The following is a 23,818-nucleotide window of genomic DNA, read 5'->3' on the forward strand; positions in this document are numbered from 1 at the left end:
TGAATCTACAAGTAGAAAATTGATAGTAAAACCAATCACTGCAGAACTGTACTGAAGTACTGTTTAAGAATAACTTGGTTGATGTTGATATTGGTATAGAAGAGCAGTCTTCTCTTAATTTTCCAGATCTACTTTCCCTCTTCTCTCTGCCTTATTTAGTTGATGACAGCATTTTTCCACAGTCTTAACAAATGTGCAGCTGGCTGCTTTTCCAGCCATGTGTAGGCTGCCCCACACGCTCTGCCAGCATCCCTGCTGCCAGTCCTGCAGGGTGCCGAGTCCTTCCTCATTCCAGCATTGCTGTCCTGGAGACTTCACTGCCTTAGTCTGCTCTGGCATCTCTGCAGTAACCCCCTGCTCTGTAAAGCCTTCCCAGACATCCTCTCCAAGATTTCTCAGGCTTGGATAGTTATGGTGTCTCTTGTGAGGAAGTGTATCTGTTCCACCTAGTAATAGTTGCTAAGCAGAATGATTCTTATAGCTGCATGTCATGTCAGCACAGACCATCTAACTTGTTTGAGATGTAATTGTTCTATTTTTTTTTTTTTCACCTGAGAACACATTCATTTCGTGCTGGGTTCCACTGATACTGCTGTTCTCCCTTTTGCACAATTAGGTGTTTTAAAGATAATCGAGAATCTCCTGTCATATATATCTTAAAATGAACCAGAATAGATTTTTTTGTACACAAAAGAGTCTTGGAAGTTTTCAGACTCTTCACATTGGCAAGAAGGGAAGAGGTTGGCTTGGACTCTGGTATTAATTTCCCGGGTCCTTCGGATGAGAAATTGGAACAAGATTTTTTTGTTTAGTTTGGTTGAAACAAATGAGGCCTTATTTGTATAACTGTCTCAAAGTTAGAGCTGCTCTTTGGCCACACCATTTGTTTGACCCTCATGTACAAGTTTGTTGTATTTCCAGACTACTTTTATAGCATACATTTTCTTTGACATTTGAAGTACTTTTCAGTCCTTTGGCCATTACTGAGCCAAAGGGTGAACTGACCACTTGTTCCTGTAGCTGTTCCTCCATCTTTTCCCAAGACAGTTTTCTGTCTCTTGCATCTCACTGATGTTGTTAGGTAATTGTATCATTTAAACTGCAGGTTATTCTAAGCTGGTTCTGTGACTAGTCTAATAGTTTGTGTAGTCACCAGATAAAATGTGTATGTTTCTGCATAGACACATTTCCTGTGTTTCTGAATCTCCCTTTGGAATGGGAATACTAGGTAAGCAGTCCAGATACAGTAAGTGAGGTTCATGCTAAAATAGGATTGTTGTTTGCAGATTGCAGAAAAGGAATACATGAAGGAAGGAGGAAACTTTTCTTCAGTTTCTCAGGATCCCTCTGGTGTTGCAGCCCTGACCAGTAGGGTTGTCGCCTTTGATTACATAAGGCAGCCAGCATTTCTGTGCAATGCTAACGGTACTTTTACAGGTTTAAAGAGAAGTCTGCTGTTTTAAGAGTGCAAAGTAGATAATCCCATATAATTTTTATGAACACTGTGATGTTCTTCTAACTTTGAAAAGTTGTTTGTATTGTGCTGTTTTAAAAGAGGCAACCATAGCTTTTGAACCTCATGTACCGTATGGGGAACCATCATCACAACTGTGCCTAAGGAAGTTTTAAGATTCATATGATATGAATTATGGCACTAAGTTGCTGATATTTGGAGTGATTTCAGCAGGAGCAGAAATGAAGGGGGTAGGGGAAAGAACAAGCGCAGTTTGAAAGTGCCTTTCTGTTTGCTTTAGTGTGGTTTCTTAGGATGTTCTTGTTTCCCATATATTCCCAAGAATGCATAATTTGTCAGCCTCGGAAGTATTATTTTGAAGAATGTTACACAGTTCTGTTAATTTATCTTGACACATAGTTGGGGTGGGAAAGGAGACTGAACAGGAAGGAAAGTCCTTGTTCCTGCATGTCATTACTGCATAGCTCTCATATCCTCGAGGATCACCCGGACAAAAGCTGAGTCAGAGCACAGCAGTACTCTGCACTACAGCAAGACATGGCCCAGTTCAGGATTTTGGACTGCATGATCAATCACAACTGGAGTTTCATATGTAACCTGTACTGTGCATGGAGCGATCAGGTTTGTTGTTTGCTTGTCCTTACATACAAGGTGATTATGTAATTTAGTATAAGGGGAAAACAAAAAGGCTCGGGTTGATCTCTTCTCCCCACCCCCAGTCTTACTGAAGATGAGCTATTGGAAATGCTGCTATTTACTAAGGAATATTCTAGAGTCAATAAGCATACAAAGCATGGTTTGACTATATAATTGCTTTTTTTACCACTTTGAGTGCTTTAGTTTGTTCTCTTTAGAGTCTTATGCTTTGAGGGGTTTTGTTAAAGGAATTGCACAGAAGGGTAAATATCACGTATAGGAAGGGGGAGATATGCCAAGATAAACTAAGTTGTTAATAAATATAAAGCTGATATGTTTTCCTGCTTTAAAAAGACTGAGCATCTTGGCTAGTTCAAAATACTTGATCATGAATAGGATTAAAAAATGTGTGAGGGGGAGGTTTTTATCTTTTTGTTTTTTTTTTTTTAATATATAGGATTAAATAAATCACAGGATGCTATTCAGTTCTTAATATGGACAGATTTAATTCTGATTCACTACCTTGCTGTAGAACTGGAGGGAAAAAAACCCAAACAAAGTTGCCTGGATTCTGAATGAAAATGTTTCAAAATAGAATCCTCTTGCTAAAGGTTTTTAAATAGTGCATGCAGTTGTAATACTACTGTAAAGTTACTCTAGATGTAACCTGTATTTCTCATATAACGTTCAGCCAGTCACTGAAGAAAATTTATTTAATTTTTATTTGGTGTAAGGGGGAGGTAAGCACTTCTTATAAAGTTGCAGTTTCAGTACAGTAACTAGAGCAGATGTTTCAGAATGTTTTTCCACCATACATAGAGGTCCTTTGAAATAATCTGCCATTTAAAAATGCCTGCAATCCCAGTATGTCACATCTGTACTGAAGCTTCTGAATCAGGAAAGTACGCACTGTTAGATGATGGTTGTGTGCTTTGGTTTTGGTTTTTGTTTGTTTTGGGTATTGTTTTAGTTCTTTTGTTAATGGTGCAAATCCTGATTGGTGGTGTCTGGGTGTTTCAAGTAGTCTAGGTAATATTCCAGGTAACAAGTATCTTCTGTTGAATTTAAAAAAACAGAGAAAACATGATGCATTTTCTTAAACTTTAAATTTTTACAGATACCCAGCTGTTTGATCTAGTTTGCTTACATATATGTAAGAATTCACCTGTCCAGTCAAATGCAATATGGCAATTGCTTACCATACTTCACAGAAATCAAGAAGAAATAGGGCTTATGATGTAGGCAGTCCTGCAAAGTTTTAAGGTGCATTTGATATAGCTAGAGGGAAGGGAAAAGAGAATTGGTTTTTGAGCATATTGAAGTGGAAGGTTTTAAAAAAACCAAAACATTGCCACCCCCACCCCAAAAAAACCCCAAAAACCACCCCCCCCCCAAAAAAAAAGAAACAAAACCCCAAACACCTAACCAAATTCAAACAAAAAAAAAAAAACCCAAGCAAAAAATGCCAAGAACCCCTCAACCCAATGCAGAATGGGGTTCACATAATCTAAAAGCTGTTTCTTACCAATCTGGAAAGAAGAAACAAGCTTTAGATCAGTATACCCTGAATAAATTGCATGCTTGAGTTAGAAATGTTGCTGAACTGTTTGATCTTGCTAGATTTTGTTAAATAGACGATGCAGTTGTGTGTGTTTGGGGTTGTTTTGTTTACTTTAACTGAAGTCCAGTCTCTGTAAACTATACAATTTAATGAACTGCTGCTGATACTTTTCTTTGAGATGACGCTGGAAGTTCATTTATGGGATGTTACAGTGCAGCTACTCTGTTCCTGCTGCATTGAAATGCCATGGCAGGAGTGGAAGCTGCCAGGCTTGGGGAGAAGTGCACACTGTTCCACACAGCAGTGCTGCTCTTCACCCTTCCCACCTCACAGTGCCCAAGCAGGCTGCTGGTGAGAAAGCAGATGGGTGACTTCTGAAGTTTGTGTCACTAATAATATCTCAAATTAGTTTGCTGTCATTCTAAGGATTTCTTTTGGTTTTATTGTTCACCACCCACTCCCTTGGCTCTGCAGCATATATTTCCCCAAGCTTATTTTTTAAAACAGGAAGTGAGCAAGCATGAAATAGCAGGGATATTTTCTTCTGTCTACCACGGTGGTTTAAATTTTAGAAAAAGTATTTTCATAGTGTGACATAAAAGTTAGTATGGTTGGGCACAGTTGCCCTTTGCACTCTGATACGGCAAGCTGTTAAGTATATTAGAATGTTTTCAAAGGATATGCAGTGTTTCATGCTAAAACAAAAACCCTTAAAATAAAATTATTTTATGATGTAGATCAGTGAAGTTCTGTTGGCATCAGTGAAATACAGTTTTTAGTCCAAACATTGAATGGGATTGATGGCTATCACATGGTGATCCATAAATAATTACTCAGAAGCCTTCAGTGACAATAAACTTGATTGCTTGCAGTTTTTCATCTTTCACTTTTTGTTCATGGGAGAACTGCATTACCTGTCTTAAAAATATTTATTCAAATTAGTTATTGCAAAGTACCAAAGTGTCTTGCTTATGTTATCCGTGACAGTTGTGTTGTGGGACATGGGGTAGATTCAAGTGTGACAGTCTTACTGGCAATTCAGAACTTCAACATGATTGCAAATGTAGAATTAGTGAAGCAGAGTAGTAGGTAAAAGATTGGTATCCTGTGGGGGACCTTGGTAAATACTGCTTTATGTGCAAATTTGTGTTGTACTTATCCAGACTGCCCTGACAGTATCATAAATGATTGATCCTATTTTTAATATAGTTTGGTCTTAGTAAACAAGGAATTTTTAGTGTTGTTTCCTAAAGAAGAAAAATGAGAGAGTGAGAGTGCCTTAAAAAGTTAAGGCAATTTTTTTTTTTCATATGATAGTCTAGTGTTTATGGAGTTGTAGTCTTGGAATCATAACTTAGCATGCTAGCTGTGGTCCAAGAGGAGTTCCTCAATGAATGTGTGGAAGAGCTAGGTAATATTTTTCCTCAGTAACATACGAGCTAGCCTCATTCTCAGTAAGATGCAGTAGGAGCTACTTCCTCTGTCCTTGTAAGGATGTCCTTTATGAGCCTCCAGCATGTGAGCAGACTCTGGAGATGCCTGGTATGTCAGTTGACCTTGTGGCCATGGTGAGATACAGTAGAGCAGGTATGCCTAAAACAATAAATACCACTGCTTCAGATGGTTGGAAGAAGTACTGGTAGGTAATATAAAGTAGGTGATACAGTGGTTTTGGTTTTTTTCCGTCCTTTTATCACAAATGCCTTTCTTTCATGTGTTAGATAGGAAACGGTAGACCACAAATTGAATGTAGGTTGTCCTCTTACCAGCCCAGAGCATAGGTCAGCACTATGCTCTGAGCAGACTTCTATTAGTTTGAGGAGAGAGAGCTGATCTTCTCATGTGCTGTTCTCATTGGTTCTTTGATGAACTGCATCAGGCTTCTTTTTTTTTTATCTTATTGCTGCAGCCTAGCCGCTAAAAATAACGATAATGCTCTTTCAGCCATGTAAATACTCAAATCTTGGGTTTTTCAGCCAGGGCTAAGTATTTTGCAGGTTCTTGAAGTTGGTCAAATTCCAGTGCACAGGGTGGGCTTCATCATTGCAGTTGTTGGGCTTGGAGAAACCTTCTCATCAAAGATTATTTTGATGTACATGAAGGTTTGTTAGTATGTGGTGGCGTAGCAGCCAAGGTGTCTGATTCCTGTTCCTTTAGCTGGAGTTCATTGTTGCAGGCAGCGTGTGAGAATGCGACGTTGCGGTACGAGCCCGGCTCTCGCATCACCTTCGTTCAAGCCCCGGAACGCAGCAGCACTGCAGCAGCTGCTGCACTGCAGCTATTTCCCTTCCTCCGGAGAATCTCCAATAACATTAAAAATGCTTTTCAGTCTTCCAAATGTGTCACTCGGAGGATGAAATAACAAAGGTGTCTGCATTCCTTCTGAGATATTTGCAGCTGATAATGGTTTTGAAATGCGATATTTATGTTATCTTACTGTGCTCTTACTTCTGTTCATCTGCTGCCTCTGAAAGGGAGGGAGGCAATATGATAAAAATCTGTTGTGGTAGCAGTGCAGGGTTTTCAGCTTCAGCAAAAAGTGTAAAATCATTGCATGAAATAGCTGGTGACTTAACTCATTGTGGGAATTCACATTGCTGAAGAAACATTTTTGTAATGTCCGAAGTACAGGGAAATAACTTGGCAACAGTGAGCAATTCAAGCCACAATAAAAGGCAAGTAGTTCTTAAATAAGCAAACAGATTTGTGTTAAAATAGATTTCTTCTCTCTCCGCACTCCAACCTCCAGACAGAGAAACAAATGTAGATTTAGTTACCTATATCAACCATTCTTACTGACATACACAGTGCAAACTGTGAGGAAATATGCAGGTCACTTATGATCACGTAAGTCATGGTTCAGAAGCTTTTGGATTTGCAGTTAAACTGAAAAACCTGTGGACAACTTTCTCCTCTTTATCCTCTTAGTGACATCTCTGGGCATAAAGATTTAAGATATTTTTTCAGGTTAATGACTTCACAGTCCTTTATTAAGCATTTTCCTGTGCATTGTATCTTTGTAAAAGAAGTTATTCACTGAAAAGCCTGCTTTTCTTCCTCTGTTATATATGCACAATAGATTACAAATTTAGAGGTTGAACGTAATTTAATTTGAGTGTTTGGATATGTGGCTTTGCATCTGTGTATCCTAATTTTATTTTATTTTGCTTTACAATGGACAAGCCTTTTCACTTCTGGGTTTAGGGCTTTGAAACATAAGAGTGTGTTGATTTGCACATTATGTATATGTTGAAATTAAATGTCTAGAAACACAGGACCAAGATTGTTTTTAAGTGTTGAGTTTGCAGGAGTTTATTAATAGGTCACTGTATTAGAAGACTTCAACACTGAGTATCTCAAGCTGTATGTAGATTTATTTAGAGGTTATTTTTGAGGAGAGAGGCTGTGTATATGGGGAGGTAAAGAATCTTGACACACTGGTCTTCTTTGTGGTGTTTTGAGCCATGTTCTCTTTTAAAATTCCTATGATGTTTTTTAGTCTTGATCCACACAGTTGTTGTTAAATGGGTTGTTCTTAAAACTTCCCCCATATGACTAGGTAAATCTTCTGCAAACGGAAGAGTCAAACTCTAGAATAACAACCCACTTGCAATAACCATGTTTTTAAGGTTACTATTCAGGTTTTGACACTGAAGGATCAAATCCTTGATCTTCCAAAGGCTTGTGCTTGGCTCTGGGCGGGTCAGAGACTTTTCTGATGTACATGAAATAAAATCTCAAGTAGAGCTGCAATACTGCAGAATTGAATGAGCTTAAGCATTAACAGCTTGAATTACCAGCAGGTACGATGATGTATTTATGAAGATGAAGTGATGTGTCTAGTCTATAAATGACCTAATTTTCTTGTTTTTAGAACAGGAAGGAGCATATTTTTTAATGTTGAAAAGTTCAGTAGTCGCCCCAAGACAAGGAGTTTCAGTAAGAGAAGGTCAGCCTAATGCTTACATTCAATAGAGAGCAGGTGTAAGATGTACCACTGTCCCACTGCTCAGCCCAAAAGCAAAGCTCTTACTCAGTATTGTAGCTGCATCCTGGAGTAGCCTAGTCCAAACACAGAGGTTTGCCCTAGGGACAGAGAAGCTGTGGAAAAATGGGTGGTTTGGTCAACTTTAACTGTGTCCCTTGCGGGGTTAATAGTTGTTTGATTCAAGACAGTCTCTGGCTACAGTGGAGAGAAACACTGTGAAGCAAAGGAAATCTGTCGGTAGTTTCAGGGCTGGTAATAGTTTCAATGCACCTGTGGTCCATCATGTTATTGAAATGGGGTCTGTGCAGGTGATTTTGGTGATTTTACATTGTGCAGTGGTTTTGGTTTTCTTGAAGGCTTCTGCCAAGCTATTTCACATGTAAATAGGTTTGTGGTAATACTGTGGTGAAAGTCTAGTGGAAGCTATGTGGTATCTTGCATGTTTGGTAAAGCCTGTGTTATTCTAGAAAGCAAAAAGAGTACAAACTTCACTGAAACTCATTCCTGTTTTTGCAGTAGTGTACTTAGCTGGGGACATAGGTGGTGTTTCTTACTGCCCTCTCCCTGTCTGTAGGAAGCAGAGTGGGTCATGGGGCAGCTCATAGTCTTGGATCTGGAAAACTCCTATAGGTTGAAAGGAGCAGTCTAAAGCTCTTGACAGGTGGAGACTGTGCAAGGCGCTCTTACCACTTCTGTCAGACTGCTGAGAAGATTCTTTTATCTTGCATGGGGTAACCTCAAACATTTCTTCAATGCTGAGGAGCAGAAGCATGCTTTCTTTGTCTCCTGTCTCTGATATTTCCAGAGTACACTGTAAGGTGAGGACAAAGAATTTCCTATTCTTAACAAGCAATGACAGAACAAGCAGAGAAGGAAAATTTTCAAATTAGCTAAATTAAGATCACATGATATTTTGCTGTTGTGCTAGCTACCAGCCCTGCAGATGTTTCCTTTCTTTCCAGTTTAAGGATGTAGCTGTTAAGAGGGGAGGCTTTTGCTAATGGGTCTATAAGAAAACAAGGAAGCTCTCAATTTCTCTTTGTTGTTAATGTTTTTCTGACTAAATATAATTTTATGAACTCCATGTTTGTTGTGAATAACAAAATTCAAGATACAATCAAAACACATCATGGAAATAGTTTGCATAAAAAACTGTGAGGTATATACTTCTTACTCTGTTTCTTGGTGCTGTTGCTTGAAATGGGCTTTTACTCTGTGGCAGTATAAATTATTATCTGAAGTGCACTTAATTAGCTTTGCAAAGAATGCCAGTCAATTAGTACACTTTTTGGATGTGTACAAGCTACTAGAAATATATGTATATATGTACACACACAACACAGTATACTTTTCTCTGTGTGTATATGTGTATAAAAATAAAATAGACGTATGGTAGATTAATTAATTGAAATATGCTAAATTTGGTAGTATGTAGTGTTTAAAGGGAGATCTGAGAAGGTAGTTTATGTCTATTTGTGGATAATTCAGGGGTTTGGGGCTAAGTGTGGAGAAATCCTGTTGAAGAAGTGGTGGAGTACTAGTCATACCAGACATGATCTTGGTTTTGGTGAAGTTAAGAGCATTGTACGAAAGGTCCAGCTATCAGAACTACAGTATGAGAAAACCAGAGCTTGTGCTATGTGAAAAAAGAAAAAAGTTACTTTAAGTCTAGGCAGTCTTATTAGGTTGGGATTTTTCCCTACTTTGAAGTAGAAGAGCTCTTTCCGAATCTCACCTGGCCTGGGAAGCTGAATGCTGCTTTCATTCGAGCAAGCATGTCTAGCTAGCCTCAGTTTGCAGATCCACTTGCGGTGTCACTGTTTTTAATCCAGAGCCAGGTAAACTGAAAACTTTTCAGTTGAACAGACACATGGAGGGAACATTTTTGAGATCATCCTTGCTGTAGATAGCCTTCAGCTTTGCATTTTAGGTCTCGTGGAGTACTGATGAAACTGACATGAGCACCAGCTGCTTTACAGAGCTGCCTTTCATGAACAGTAGAGTGCAGTAAGGCAAGTTTGAGCTGTGTAGTAACATGCACACATGGAGGTTTTTACTGTTTGTTTTCTGTGTATGCCTTGACCTTTGTGAGAACTGAAATCCTTTATCTTGAAAATACTGTTTCTCCTTTGAATTACTGTATTTACTACAACAGTAGTACTACAGAAGTAGGCAGAAAGTACACAGAAACACACATCCCTCTGTCCTCCTTCCAAGCCCAAGCCAGCTCTGTAAGCCTGCATGGTGCTTGACAGAATTGCATGTTTCCTTCCCTGTGCCTCCCAGCCATCTGCCATGCTGGCATGGGTATGCTTTGGTTTTGAAAGGTCGCAGATTTCCCACTTACTTCATACACTGGGAGTAGTCATGTATTGCCGTCTCAGTTGCCCTTCTCCTTACCTGTTCTTGGTTTGAGGATATGATTTATGTATTTTATTGAATTAGAGTATTCAGTCCTGCAATGCACCTCAAAATTTGACATTCTCACTGAGCTCTGCTGCAGGCAGGCAGCCGCTGCCTTTGTTATTGAACTGTACTGGCTTGTATTCCATCTGGGTGAGATTCACAGTCATAAAAGACAGGCAGGTTTGCTCTCAGGATTATATTCCTAACACATGCCTGAATTAAGTTTGGTTAGTCCACCAAAAAGGACCCAGGCTTAGTGCCATAGTGGTGCATTAGAGTGATAGGAAGTGAGCTCCAGTGAGGGACACACCTGGACCTGTGGTCATTCCATCAAGTGATGCTGACATTTTTATTGCCTTCCCTTGCTCTGGATTGTCTCATTAGGGGTCTCAGCAAGACCCATGAGGGGTCTGAGAGAGGGAGAGCTGCTCATGGAGACCACGTCACTGCTGCTGGTGGCTGCTTGGGTCCCACCTCACCAACCCAGGTGAGCGGCAAACAGGAGGAATGGCATTGCCAATCTTCCCCTTAGTCTTATGGTGATCACTAATAATCTGTTTCTCTTTTCCTGTTGTTTGATATTGAACCATTAATTGTAGTAAAAGTCTCCACCTGTAGTCATAAAGGATTTGGATCTTGTTCTAGTGGTAGTTGAGTTCTTCAGTTTGTTTGCCTCTATTACCCTTTCCAGTTAGTGCATCCCACTCAGCTGCAATACAAGAGAAATGTTACTGTTGGGGTGTCTCAGGAAATATCCTGCACTTCATGCATGCATAACCCCTGCTCGGTAAGAGATGAGTGGGAACCCTGGTGACTCTGAGTGCTGATGCTTTCTTAGAGTTTGGGAGTTGAAATCTTTCTCTGGAAACTCTTATTTTTTCTTCCCTCTCCACACCTCCCCTAGCCTCCCCTTCAGGAAGAACTGTAGCATGGAAGAGGAGCTGTGCCCCCAGTTCCAAAACCAGACAGCAGTGACCCCAGAGTGAGGGCCCTGACTAGATCAGCTTTATCTGTCTCTGTTAATGCTATCTGCGGATGGTTTTATGTATGTGGACTCAGGCTGTGTTTATCTCCACATCTCGTCTTGTGGTGAGTGTGGTTCTGTAGCTGTTTGATCTTTAGAGCTTTGAGGGTTTTTTTTACATCTCCATTTCCAGTTTCAGGTGCTTCATGACAAGGCAGCCTCCTCTTGGTAACTACTGAAAACAGGCTCAGCAGTTACAAGCACTGAGCAACCAAGTCCTTCTTGCAGCTTTGTTAAATGAATAGCACTGAAGCGGACAGGATGGAGACAGACACCGTCTGTCTTGTGCTCTGAGGGTTTTGCTACCAGTCAGAGATCTGTTGAGTGGGATCCATTTCCCTGTGGCCCATTCTGCAAAGAGGAATCCTTAGAGATGTCCTGGGGTAGGAAACACTTTCCTATTCTGTGCTTCAGTACATCTCTGTCTCAAACTGCCTAATTTTTCTGTGGGGAACACTCTTTCAGTGTCACTCTGTAGATAAAGGCTTTCTCAGTGGAGTGAACTAATTTCAGTACTGTGTGTCAGCACATAGTGAATGTCAGCAATCATGTAAATATGTGGTCAATACTGTTAGGTTGAGTATATTGTGCTGTGAATCTGTATTGCGTTTTAGTTGTATGTTGAGAGTTCAGCTCATTATTGGATAGAGGGAAACTTTTATATTTAACTCACAGTGATTTATTTCTACTTGGCAAAGTTCACTTTGACAGGAGTTGATTACACTCAGCCATGCCCAAGTAATGCTCGTATTTCTAAAAGGTAGACAAGAAGAAGGATGTACTTCTGCATTGAAGTAGGCAGAGCATGTAGGTAGGAGCAGTTAATTAATGTTATTATATATCTGCCATCAGCTTAAATCTATACATAAATTAAATGTTATTAATAATTAATAATTTAATAATTATTAAATAATTTTTTAACCTTGTTGCTTGTTTAATGTGAAGGGTGACATTCATGCAAAAACGAATGCTCCAGTTTGACAATCAAAATACTGAAACATTTGGGGTATTCGTTAATTAACTGTGCATGCTAATTTTGATGTTAGTAAGGAAGGGACAGCTTTGGTATTATGCATGCGCTGCCGCATGCGTCTTTGGAATTCAGCTTAGAGTGTTTTAACAAGTCTAGCATGTACAGCTGTTAAATATTCAGTTGGTGGTTTTCCCCTTTTTTTTTTTTTTTTTTTTTTTTGCCTCTCTTGCTTTCTGCAAATTCTAGATGCCTTTTTTATGGTGTCAGTTACCATCCACAGTCTTACATCTAGGATTTTTATAGATTTCCTCGTATCTCACCAATTTGGCAGACTGATTTCTGACCATCCTTGTGGGTTTGGAGAATATTGTTGGTTACACTGTCTAGCCATCTTTCAAGGACATAAAATGATGAAACACTTCTTTGAGGGAAGGACACTGCCAGTATATTTATTGAGAGGTTATCTTTCCTGCCTGAATTCTGTCTCTGTCAACATCCTACCTATTCAGGGCAAGATTACAAATTTTGGTAAACATAAAAGTCAGTCAGAAGTTTGGACAAGTGGATATTTGACACAGAGGCGTAAAATGATTGTGTGGGTTTGGGGTTTTCTGTGTTCCAGTTTTCCTGCTGATCTCTTTGCAGTCATTTTTTTCAGTAAGAAATTAATATATTTCCTAAGGCTAAAAGTGATGGAATTAACTTGTTTTTAGAAGAAGGCTGTGCACTGGATACCTGGAAGATGGGTTTACTTAAAATGTTACCTTTGTGTCAGTAATTACTTTTCTTCAGCTGGGAATAACTTCTGTACAAGATGCTGTTTGTGCATTGCAGTTTGATTTAAAGACACATTAGAAGTTATCTCACTGCATCTTTAGACTGTTTCAGTACATGATCAAGGTATTTGGCTTTATAAATGTGACCCATTTCCCTTGAAATTTTGGTTTATTAGCTTGAGAACTGAAAGAAAAAGACTCAATTTACACCTTGTGTGAATGATCCCACTTCTCAGATGCTACTAAGATAAAATACTGTCTGTAGGCCGGGTATACCTTCCTATACTGCAAATGAGGATGGAGATAATGTATCTCAGAAAAAAGTTGTATAATCTTTTATGTGGCTGTCTCATAGGCAGGTTTTTTCCTACACATTCTGCAGTCTTAGCCAGAAAAGACCTTTTTATTTCTTCTTTGTTAGCTTTTTAAAGAACCTATTTCATTGTCACATTAAAATAAGGCCAGACTGTTCTAGAAAAGCCTTTTTCTCTGCAGTAGCAGATATTTAACAGGACGGTTAGCTAAGTGATAGCAACTGGGTGCAAAAACTGGAGAAAGTAAATGACCCAATACAAGAAATATTCCTGTTTTCAAGTGAGCTGAGCATTTATTAGAGCATTTGGAATATCCTGTCAGTGTCTCAGGAAGATTTTAGGGATTAATAACTATATTTTTTTGCTCTGGCTTATGTCAGTAGTTAATAAAAAGCCCTAAAAATCATACGATCGCTGTTGAATCAGTAAAATTGGGTAACATCAGCCCATTTTCTATTCTGCATAGATCTGTCTAGCTGAACTGCTGTATCAGGTATCTCTTTTCTTGGTAGACTAGCTAAAAGTTGAACATTTGCTAAGTGTAGCTTAGCAGGCTGTTTCCATGCTGTTACTGGGGTACTCATAGGTAAGTCCCCTGGATGGTCTGGTGGTGGGGGAGGTTGGTTGGTTGGTTTGGGAGTTGGTTTTTTTTTTGTTGTTTTTTTCTGTTCTGTTTGTTTGTTTTTAGTTTGTTTTTTAAATACAGATTTAGGCTTCAAAAAAATGCAGTGTGGGAAATCCTTACATCCACAATGAGACTTTTATTTACATAACTTATTTGTGAAGCATTCTGTATTGTAAAAAACCACATAAAACAGTTTAAAAAGGGAGCAAATCTGGATGTCAGTCCCATGCCCCATTTCTTTAGAAATAATTTTGAGTTTGGATACCAAACACAAAATAAAGATAGAAATTGGTTGCTCATACCAACTTAAAAAGGGCTTGAATGATTTTTCCAGAATCGATAGTGGAATATATCAATTATTTCTAGTGTTCACCATTTTTCACCTATGAAGACGGTGTTTGGAACTTGGACCATACCTATTTGTTTAGGTAGTCAAGACAACTGTTCTTTATTGATAACTTTGATTGCAGTTGCCTATGACTGTCACTTAGGGATTTTTAGCTTGTACAGTACAGGTCTGTAAATTGATCAGAAGATTAGAAATTAGAGGGGCTTTAGAGAGCATGCAGGTTGGGTGTATTAGCTTTTTTAGTTGTTACTTCAGACTGGTATAATGGGAAACTATTGCTTTGAGACTTATTTTTAATTGGAAATAATATTTACAAACATTAATGCTACTTAGCGATTTTACATAATTCTGTTACTGCATGTTAAGCTGCCAGTGATTCATGTAGTTTTTTTATGATGCTAGCTGATTTTTCATGGATGCTTTCATTGCTTAGAAAGAAGGGTTAAATACAATATTAAAAACAAGGTATGCATTTTACAATGCACTTAAGCATCTGTTGTATGTCCTTGCAATTGCATAGAACAGGAAATAATGCGTTGAGATACTTTGTTCAGAAACCTTGCATGAAAAATTCCCAAGGGAAATGATGTTTGAATCATTTTTAGTAGCCTGGGATTCTTCAGTCCTTGAACTCGATTGTATGCATTCTGACTTCGATTTTGAGGACTGAGTCTATAGAGAAATAAACATACAGATCTTCAGTAAGGAATATGCCTCAATAACCTTTGGTTTGTTAGATCTTACATGAAAACGAAGCATGTATTTTTCATCTCTTGTAATGCAAATGACTCTACCCAAAATACAGATTCCCTTATGGATAGGAGATACTTATGTGTTTGTAACTTAATATTTGATTTGCAAGGAAAACTGTGTAGGGACTTTGCCTTCAGTAGTGTGTACTTGCCTGGGCTAAACATCATCTGTTTCTTGCTTGCTGTCTTGCATCCTTGTTTTGTTTATGTTTTTGAGAAATCTTCTTGTTCCTTTTTAAAGCTTTTTCTGGCAAGGGATATTCTGGTGTGTGTTCTGTGGTTGGAAGAGTCACAGGGTTACTCAACAGATGTTGACTCTCTTTATAAATCAGATTCTTGCTTGTTTGTAGTGGTGGCTGAAAGTTGCTATTACTGAACATATCTCACATTTATTACTGATACTGGCTTTTTCTGTTACCCTGTTGTCAGACCTTGCAGGGGGGTCCAAGGTCGGCATGAAGTTCACCTTTCCCTTTTGGTGTGCTCTTTCAAGAAGTAATTATTTGACTGTGGGTTTATGAATAACTTATAGTTCAGTAACTTCTGTGAGTGCAAAAAGTTTGCATGAAATTACGAGGAAATTAGAGGTTCTCTTGCTACACTGAAATGCTGCAACTCCTGTTTCTAAAAGCTAGTGAAGTTCTCTGTATGGCTCTATTTTGAACTGAGGTTACAGTATTTCTATATGTAACTTACAGTGATCAGTTGTTACACATACTAAAATTACCTTTTGGCTAATTAAGGAGGTTTTTGTTAGAAAAAAGATGGAAGTATATTGAAGACTTGGATTTTTCAGTGCTACATTTAAGCTTGCTGTTTACCTATTTCTAACTATGGGTATTTGCTTATGGACATTTTTCAATATCTGTGGTTGTTGGATCATTTGAAACTTTGCATCATGCATTGCCTGCTCTCCTGAGAGGAGAAACAAAAGATTGCAAGGGAATATTAAATAGATGGGTTGCTGTGAGTCACTTGATGGAGGAAATCACTGTCATTTTTTAGAGGCCAGTGATATTTTTTTTACTAGGAGCTATTTCTTTTGCCAGTTTACTAGGATCAAAATGTTCTTGCTGGCTCCAGTTTCTGCTTGTGTCCTGAGATTGAAAGCCTGAAAAGCGACACTTATTTGTGCAGAACTGATAAAACGCTGTTGTGTTCAGAAGCTGAACAGAGTGGTTGGGAACACCTCAGTAACAAACTCCATCCTTAGGCTAAAGGATTATGTAAATTTTGCCCTAATCTTTTCATTGTTTGAACTTCAAACTCAAGCCACTCATTCTTGGCAGTTCTGCAGTGCTCACTAATTTTTTGTTCATTAGTCATCTAATTGCATAGTCTTCTCGGGTTTCACACTAACACTTTAAAACATGAATGAAGATGATAGATGAGGACAGACTAGGCTGAGACTGAGTCCTTGATATTTATAACTGTTCTTTCCAAAATCTGCTGTTAATTCTTCCAGGCTGTTTGGAAGAGCAGAATCCTGTCAGGCTGCTCTGGATTCTCCATATTTTCTTGTTTCTGAAGCAGCTCCATTTCTTGGCTTGGCTGTAGTGTTAAGACCCTTCTTGATTTGTATGTTTTTTTTCTTGCTGAAAACAGGGTTTTTGGAGGTAGGGAGGCTGGTCTTTGGAGCATTGGCTAGTACTTGCTGGTTCTCCCTGTTGGACATAGCAAGATGGGGGTTTCTGAGGGCAAACTGTATCTTCTGTGGACAAATGCGTTGTGTTTTACGTACCTGAATGCAAAATGTTGTTCTGGTGGATTAGCTCTTACCAAGGAGCTGCACTATTTTTCTTGTAGTAACACGTGTTACTCTCATTGTGGTTAGAGTGGGCATGCTCTGTCTTCTCTGTAGATTTTGATTGGAGTTGTTTGAGCCCACCTTGCCAGCAAGCGCTGCAGTTTGAGGTTCCAGCTCTAAGACTGAAGCAAAAGAGATTATTTTGGAGTAGGACAGGGAGAAAACCAAGCAGTAAATTCTGACACACATCAGCCAGTTGCTGAGCCACAGCAGCAGAGCTACTGGAGGACAAGAAGACTATTATTTCTGTTTGAATACCCTTTGAATAGGCTATAGGCTCTGGTATCTAAATTTGTTTCACGCATCATTGAACTAGAATCTTTTAGAGGAGGGTCATAGGATTTTGCATGCTTTCTCTGTGTCTCCTGCCTTTGAGTGCTGGTGTGGCACTCACTTTGAAAGTTGAAATGGAAGATTTTATATAAGGCTGAGAAGATAAATATTTTAATATGTTTCTTGAGTCATAGGTATATAAAATTAGCCATAAGAAAAAACCCACCCAAGATTGCTTATTTCTGCATGAGAGGAAGGATTGCAGTAGGACTGTAAAAGGAAAGGAGACTTTTTTACATTTGTGTTTAGAATTTGCATAGTGAAATGTGCAGAGAAAATAGCTAAGGGTGGAAAAAGCAAAGGTGAGGTCACAGATATGACTAGAGGAAAATGTCTTGCTGAGGAAGCCTAACCAATTGCATGTTCTGTTTTATTTACATTAAGTGAGGAGATATTAGTCAAGAAAATCATGCCTGTATTGTGAGGGAAGGAGAAGTTTGTTTTGTACATGTGTGTGAGATAAGCACAGCCAGAAATGGGGTCCCAGAAGTCACGTCTCTAATAGTCTGTAAATAGAAGGCAAATAAAACATGCAAGCTGTATGCATTTCTTGTGGTTCATTCAAGTCTTTCATTGTTGAATGTTGACTTTTAAAATATCTAACCTCATTTAAAATTTAAGTGTTATTCTGTGTGCAAGATGACCAGAGGTGCAGTGGTGTACGGGGTGCTGCTTTGGAGTACGCATTTGAAAATACTAGTGATCGTCAAGTTATTTTGGTTACGGGGGAGAAATTCTATTTTCAAGTGTACAGGAATGTTTAGGATCTCTTAATCTTGTTTTCTTTTTATTTTTCAATGATCCAAATTAAAACTTCTGTGCATATCTTTTTCTATTTTAGACATCAAAAAATAAAGATGGAAAAGAGCAGAGTGAAGCTATATCACCATCGGAGGAGGAAGAAACTTTCTCTTGGCCTGGTCCTAAAACTGTCGTGCTAAGGAGGACATCTCAGGGCTTTGGCTTCACCTTAAGACATTTCATAGTTTACCCTCCAGAATCTGCGGTTCAGTTTTCTTTTAAAGTAAGTGGAATTAATAATAAAGCACTTTTTATAAAGCCTTGTACCTTTTAGGGTCAAAAATCCAGCTTACTTGAAAGATCCTTTGTAAGGTGGGTGGGTTCATGGCATTGTTTGCTGACCTGTTCCAATAAAATGGAATTGACTATGTCAGTCAGTTAAAAATATTTGTATCATGGGTAAGAGCAGTGGTCATTGCAGAACAGGAAAGTATTTCTCTGTACAGATTCTTCTTTTACCCAAAGCCAGTGTCATTAATTAGTCTGTACCTCTTCTAAAGTGTAGATTTAATTTTCAAGGGTTTGATGTTCGGGTTTCTTTGTTGTTGTTTTTCCCCTCCCCCCCAAACTGAAGTTTGTCACACCATCACACTAAGAGATGAAGAAGAATTAGTTTGCCTTAGTTTCTAACTGAGTATCCTAAAATCAATGTACATTAGAAAGTCAGATTGTGTTTCTATGTTACATTCTTTCTGCTGTAAAGAGCAGCTCTCCATTAGTCAAAAGACAAATATATACAAGCTATATATAGGCCTACATTAAAAGACAACTTTCTTAAAGTATTTTACATTTTTGTTATTTAAAACAAGAAGATCTAAATATTAAGTAGCTAACTGGTCTTCCTTGCTCAAAGAGTGTACATGTTCTCTTATGTGTCTGAAGCTTTTGAAAGCTGCTGTAGTATGTGGTGTTGAGAAAAAGTCCATTTAATAATGAGAGGAATTTGAAAATCGAGAGAGGGTGTTTCCTAGAGAGTTCAAATAACACTTGCTCATTTTAAAGGCATCAACTGTAATGGTATTCATGAGCCCTGCTACCCCTCAGTTTTGCTTTTGCTTTTCCAGTTAGGCAGAAGAAAAAATTCTTACCAAGCTGGGGAATGGGTATTGAAGCTTTTGGGAAGGAGCATGAAGTTAATTGATTCATGTGTCTCTGCAGGTGTCTTCCAATAAAGTTGTCTGTCTTTGCCTGTCCTTGGTAGCTGTGAGATTTCTTTCGAAGTAGAAAAAGATTTGCAGAAGAAAGTTGGCACAATTTTCCAGTTAACTTCAGCTATTCAGCCTCCACTTGAGTGCCCAAATTTTTCCTTGACAGGAGTGACTGAAGTTATATGGAAGTGAAGTTATTAGCAGTATCAGGTGATCCTAACATTTCTGTCCTTGAGAACAGGTAATAGCAGTCTCTGGTTGAATTTAGTGTGAAACAGAGGAAGAAGGGTGGGGAATCCTTAGCCTTGAGCAGAACAAATTACATGCACTTGTTAGCATCTCTCAACAAGAGCCCCTCTTGGTGCTGAGGGTGAAAATAAACAGCATGAGCAAGGTTAACCTCCTTAACTAAGAAGTGACTGGATATGTTCTGGAAAAAAGCCATCGCTAGATGTCTCTGAGGGAGTCAATATGCTTCTCACATGCGAAGGGAGACAGGCACAAGGGAAGGACATTGTAAAAAAGAAATTTTTCTCTCTTCCTCTCTCATTCATATCTGATGGTTTCTGAGAGACCCAAGCAGTTCGTAGTGAGCCTAACACCTGTAAATCTCGAGACTTCTCTTGAAGCTCTAACTCCCTCTTTTTCTGCAAGAGAGATCTTCATGCCTTCTTAATTTTTTTCTCTGTTTCTTCTTGGACATGTTAGAATCTGGTTAATTCATTCCTATTTCTGTCTGTTTTTGAAAAGGAAATGATGGGATGATTGGATAATGTAACACCATTATTCATGGATTCAGTTACATGTAAAGATGGTAAGGTTCGTTTGGACAGAGCCCTGGTCTGCACTTCTCTAAACTAAACTGAACAGTTATATTCTCTTTTCTTCTTTTAAAGGTCCATGAGGTGAAGCAAAAAAAAAGAACAGATCTTCCAAATTACTACTTAAAAGTCTTCATAATGTGGCTTTTGTGGAAATCTATGTACCTAAGTTACGGTACAAAAGAATGAAATTCACCTATTGTCAGCCTGATCCTAATATGAGGAAATCTGATTTCTCAGCTGTTCAATAGGATCTTTGATCAGATAAGGTTACCAGCAAATTACAGTCTCTGTCATCGACTGTAAGCTCAAGTATCATTCCTCTCGCTTTCCTCATTGATCAAAATTGTAAGTGCCTCAGAAGTCACAGATGTTTTGTTTTGCACCCCTCAGAGACAGTATAACAATGATGAATATGATTCGGTTTTTTGACTGTTTTGAATCTTGTAGTAGCCTTGTCCCTCCTTCACACTTGAGAATGCAGCCACTGCTGATGTAAGACACAGATTACAACTGGATGTTGAAGATGCCCTTGACATAACAGCTGGAGTCACTCAATCCTTGACCTGTTTCTCAGAGCCCTTTTGTTATCACAAGTGTCAATGTGATGCTGGTGCTGCCCCTCTAGATCAATGCAGAAGTCTCTACTGTTTGCCCCAGGGTGTAAAGCATTTCTAGCTCCTTTAATTTTGTTGGATTTAATTCCTCCCCTCCGCCAGGGTAAGCCTGCCCTATGATCTCTTAAATTTTACAAATCAACATGAACTAGTAGAGGTAGTGAAGAGAAAGAAAAGTGTCTAAAAGTACTTTCCTTCAAACAATCTTTCCACATTCTTTGTGGATGTATATGGTTTTGATTTTTTTTAATACCTACTGTAGGTTCCAATTCAGAAATACTAGTGAAAATATTTCCATTCAAAGTTCTGTTCCTGTTGCTTGTGGTTTCTGTGTTTGAAAAAGCTGTTAATGGGTCAGGTGGAATCCTCTGGGAAGAGGAGGACAAGACTCTTCACAAGGGGAGAACAGTGGCATCTCTAGGACATAGAGCATAATGTTCTTAGCCTGCAGGGTGTGGTAAAGATCACACCACAGCTGCATATTCCATGGGAATTGAAAGATAAGCTCTTTACATGCTGGAGGATGCTGCTGCTTGGAAAGCCACTGAGGTGAATTTTCTTGGAAGCAAAGAACTGCACACCAGAGGATGTATTGAGTGGAGGAGAGTGGGCATTACTTTATAAAATGTGTAGTCTGTTTTCTGTCTAGGTGTGTTGGTGGTGTTGAGCTGTTAAATTTTGAGAAGTTCAGTGTTCTAGTTGTTAAAAAATAAAACTTCTGTTCAGTTGGAAAGCCTTTTCATTTATTGTCCCAAAGATCTCGCTGCAAGGAAGGAGATCTAGGCAGATCTGCCTCCAAGACCTGGGTGACTACTCTGAGCCCCAAAACACACTTATCTTGATACATGAACACCTAATAGTACTTCAGGTGATATTTTTTTCTTTTTTTTTTTGTGACACCCTTTCCCCATGTGAAAATGATTGGTTATGATCAATTCAGGGAAGTGTCTCTGCATATTTTAAAATGGAGTGCTAGTATGTTGTATTTAAATTCTTTATATTTTTGTTATATATATGTATAATAAAAATATATCTAATTCTTTTAGCATTCCCTATGTATGTAGTACTTCAGTCTAGGTCAAATTCGGGATATTTTGCTAAGTTCTGCTATCTTTTCATGGTTCCTGCATAAAACAGCTATTTAAGTACAAATCAAGGGTCTCTTTCTCATTGTAATTGGCCTTAATTAACTAACTTATAAACACTGTGATAGGTTATGGAAAAAACTGTTGTCTGGTAGGTCTCTTGGGAGGGACAGCCCTGTGTGAAGGACAGTGTGAAAGATGACCTTGGAAATGGAGGCTGTGGTTTAACACATTTCGTTTTGGCAAAAGTACTTGACTGTGCTTCTGTGGGAACACACACCAAACAGGGAATAGCTGCACATTCAGGAATAACCCATTTATATATTGTCCTTGCTTCCCATGCCTCCTTTCCCTTAAGAAAGTGAATTTGGAGTGTGTGGAAGATTTCTTAAGCTAGCATTGCAAAAAGCAAGTGTTACATAATGCCTTTAATATCAGGTGTTTATTGGAATTTGTTAGAAACACGTTTTTGCATGTGAAGTTTGTTCTCCCAAGTTCATTTGTCTGAGAAGCAAGTAAGTTGTAAAAGAAAACCTTTTCTACGGGTCTGGATGCAGCATATGCTGACATCTTGCCACGTGTAACGGGTGAATGTAGGAGGGAAAGCTGGTTTCAAAACACTTGTGTTATAAAGCATTCATTCCATTTTTCAAGGCCTGATCTCATTGGCTTGATACCATGAAAAACGAATGTTTTGCAGCTGTCTTTGATAACAGAACTTTGCATGGCCAGTGACAAACTGAAAAACCCACTGCAGTGTTTCATAAATTATGGCATTTCTACTCTGGCTAAATCTTCTCTTCAGAATTGTTTGTTATATAGCATCAAATAGCCTCCCATACATGTAACCCAGATTTTTCAGACTATGAGTTCTAATATTTAAAGTCCTAAAGATGTTTTTTCACTTGACAGATTGAGCCACAACTCAAAACATGCAGAAGTTCCATGTCTAATTCTTGGCTGCTGATTGTAGTTCAGAACCAACTGTTACAGGGCTTCAAGAGTAAGCAGTCAATGGTACTTGCCTTCTAGTGTGCCATTTTTACCAAAGTGTAGAGCAGAACTGTCCAACTTAGAGATACGCTGTTTGGGTGGGAATGATATATCATGTCTTTTAAAAAGTAGAATATGTGCTAGATTTTTATAACTTAGTGTTTCAGGTTTGAGGGAGTCCTTTTATTCTTTATTTCTTTGTTCCTTAAAGTTATCTTTCTGTAATGTCTTACAAAGTTCCAGCAGAGCTTTTGTATGTCTTGTAAGAAATTTGTTGCACCTTGGACAGACTTGCCTCTTCCTCATCAATATATAATGATCTTATCTGGGTCTTACTTCCTCTCTTTCTTCAAGTCTTTCTCTCTTGAATGGATTGCTCAGGGCAGTTTGTAGTTGCTTTGAGCTTATTTAATTTGAAAAACATAGTGATTTTTCTTTGAAGGCAAAATACCTAGAAATTTGGAATTAGTCCATGTAAAAGTAGGAAGAAATATCCAGGTGACAATTATTTCCATGGTCATTTCTTTGCTCCTTCTTTCCTTCAGGACAAAGCTGTTCTAATTAGCTGAGGTGAATAGTTAGAAATATTTTTCAAATGCTACCTATTAGTCTCAGAAATTGTATTTGATTGAATATTTATTACTCTATGAAGGCTACAGTTTAGAAAGCAAGCAGGTATTTTCCTAATTAGATAATTTTGCTTCTTAAAGGGTAGAATTTTGTAGAGAAGGTTAACCATGCTCTTCATACCAAAATATTGACAAGAATGTAACTTAGGTAATATTTTTTTTTTAGTTAAAGCATGCCATTTTCCCCCAGTACTTTCCAGTTGTGTGATTTTTGGGATCAGTGTGCAGAAGGAGACTCTTCAAGATTGTCGCTAAATAGTGTTTGGGGTACATACTTTTCCTTAGTAGTATTGAAGGCAAAACAAACTTGATATTTCAAATTTCAGGAAGCATATTCAGATACTGCTTACAAAATATTTTGTATCTCTTGCATATGTAGCTCTGAATCCTGAGATGATTTTAGTGTAACCTTTCCTGCCTGGCTTTCGGTTGAAACATGCTTCCAACAACATGCAGTGCAGTATGAGGCTTCATGGCAGTGTTTCATGGGGTTTGGTACATTTGTTTCTACATAATGATGTTCATGTTGTTTCTGTGGGGATGTTTCATAGGATTGTGCTTAGTTGTTGTTTTTAAAATAGCTATAATTCTACATTATCAGAACAAAAGCTTTAATTCTTTAAGTTGAATAGTTGTGGAGAAAGTAGGAGGTACCAAAATACAGTTTTAACCTTACCAGTTCACTTCAAGTCTTTGTATCTTAGAG

The 23,818-nt window shown here is 38.4% G+C and overlaps 1 protein-coding gene across 6 annotated transcripts in view; it reads left to right on the forward strand.

Moving 5' to 3' along the window:
- Nucleotides 1-23,818, forward strand: part of ARHGAP21 (Rho GTPase activating protein 21) — a 119,126-nt gene that overhangs the window by 30,481 nt on the left and 64,827 nt on the right. For 5 of the 6 annotated variants that reach the window (XM_032101226.1, XM_032101216.1, XM_032101246.1 and 2 more), the window contains one exon: nt 17,860-18,042. In XM_032101226.1, coding sequence (XP_031957117.1) covers nt 17,860-18,042 — 183 coding nt within the window. Of the gene's footprint in view, nt 1-2,072; nt 2,096-17,859; nt 18,043-23,818 lie in introns of those variants that run through there. The other variant, XM_032101255.1, reaches the window with a different exon arrangement.

Source organism: Corvus moneduloides, chromosome 1 (assembly GCF_009650955.1).
Source record: "Corvus moneduloides isolate bCorMon1 chromosome 1, bCorMon1.pri, whole genome shotgun sequence".
NCBI classification, from domain to species: domain Eukaryota; kingdom Metazoa; phylum Chordata; class Aves; order Passeriformes; family Corvidae; genus Corvus; species Corvus moneduloides.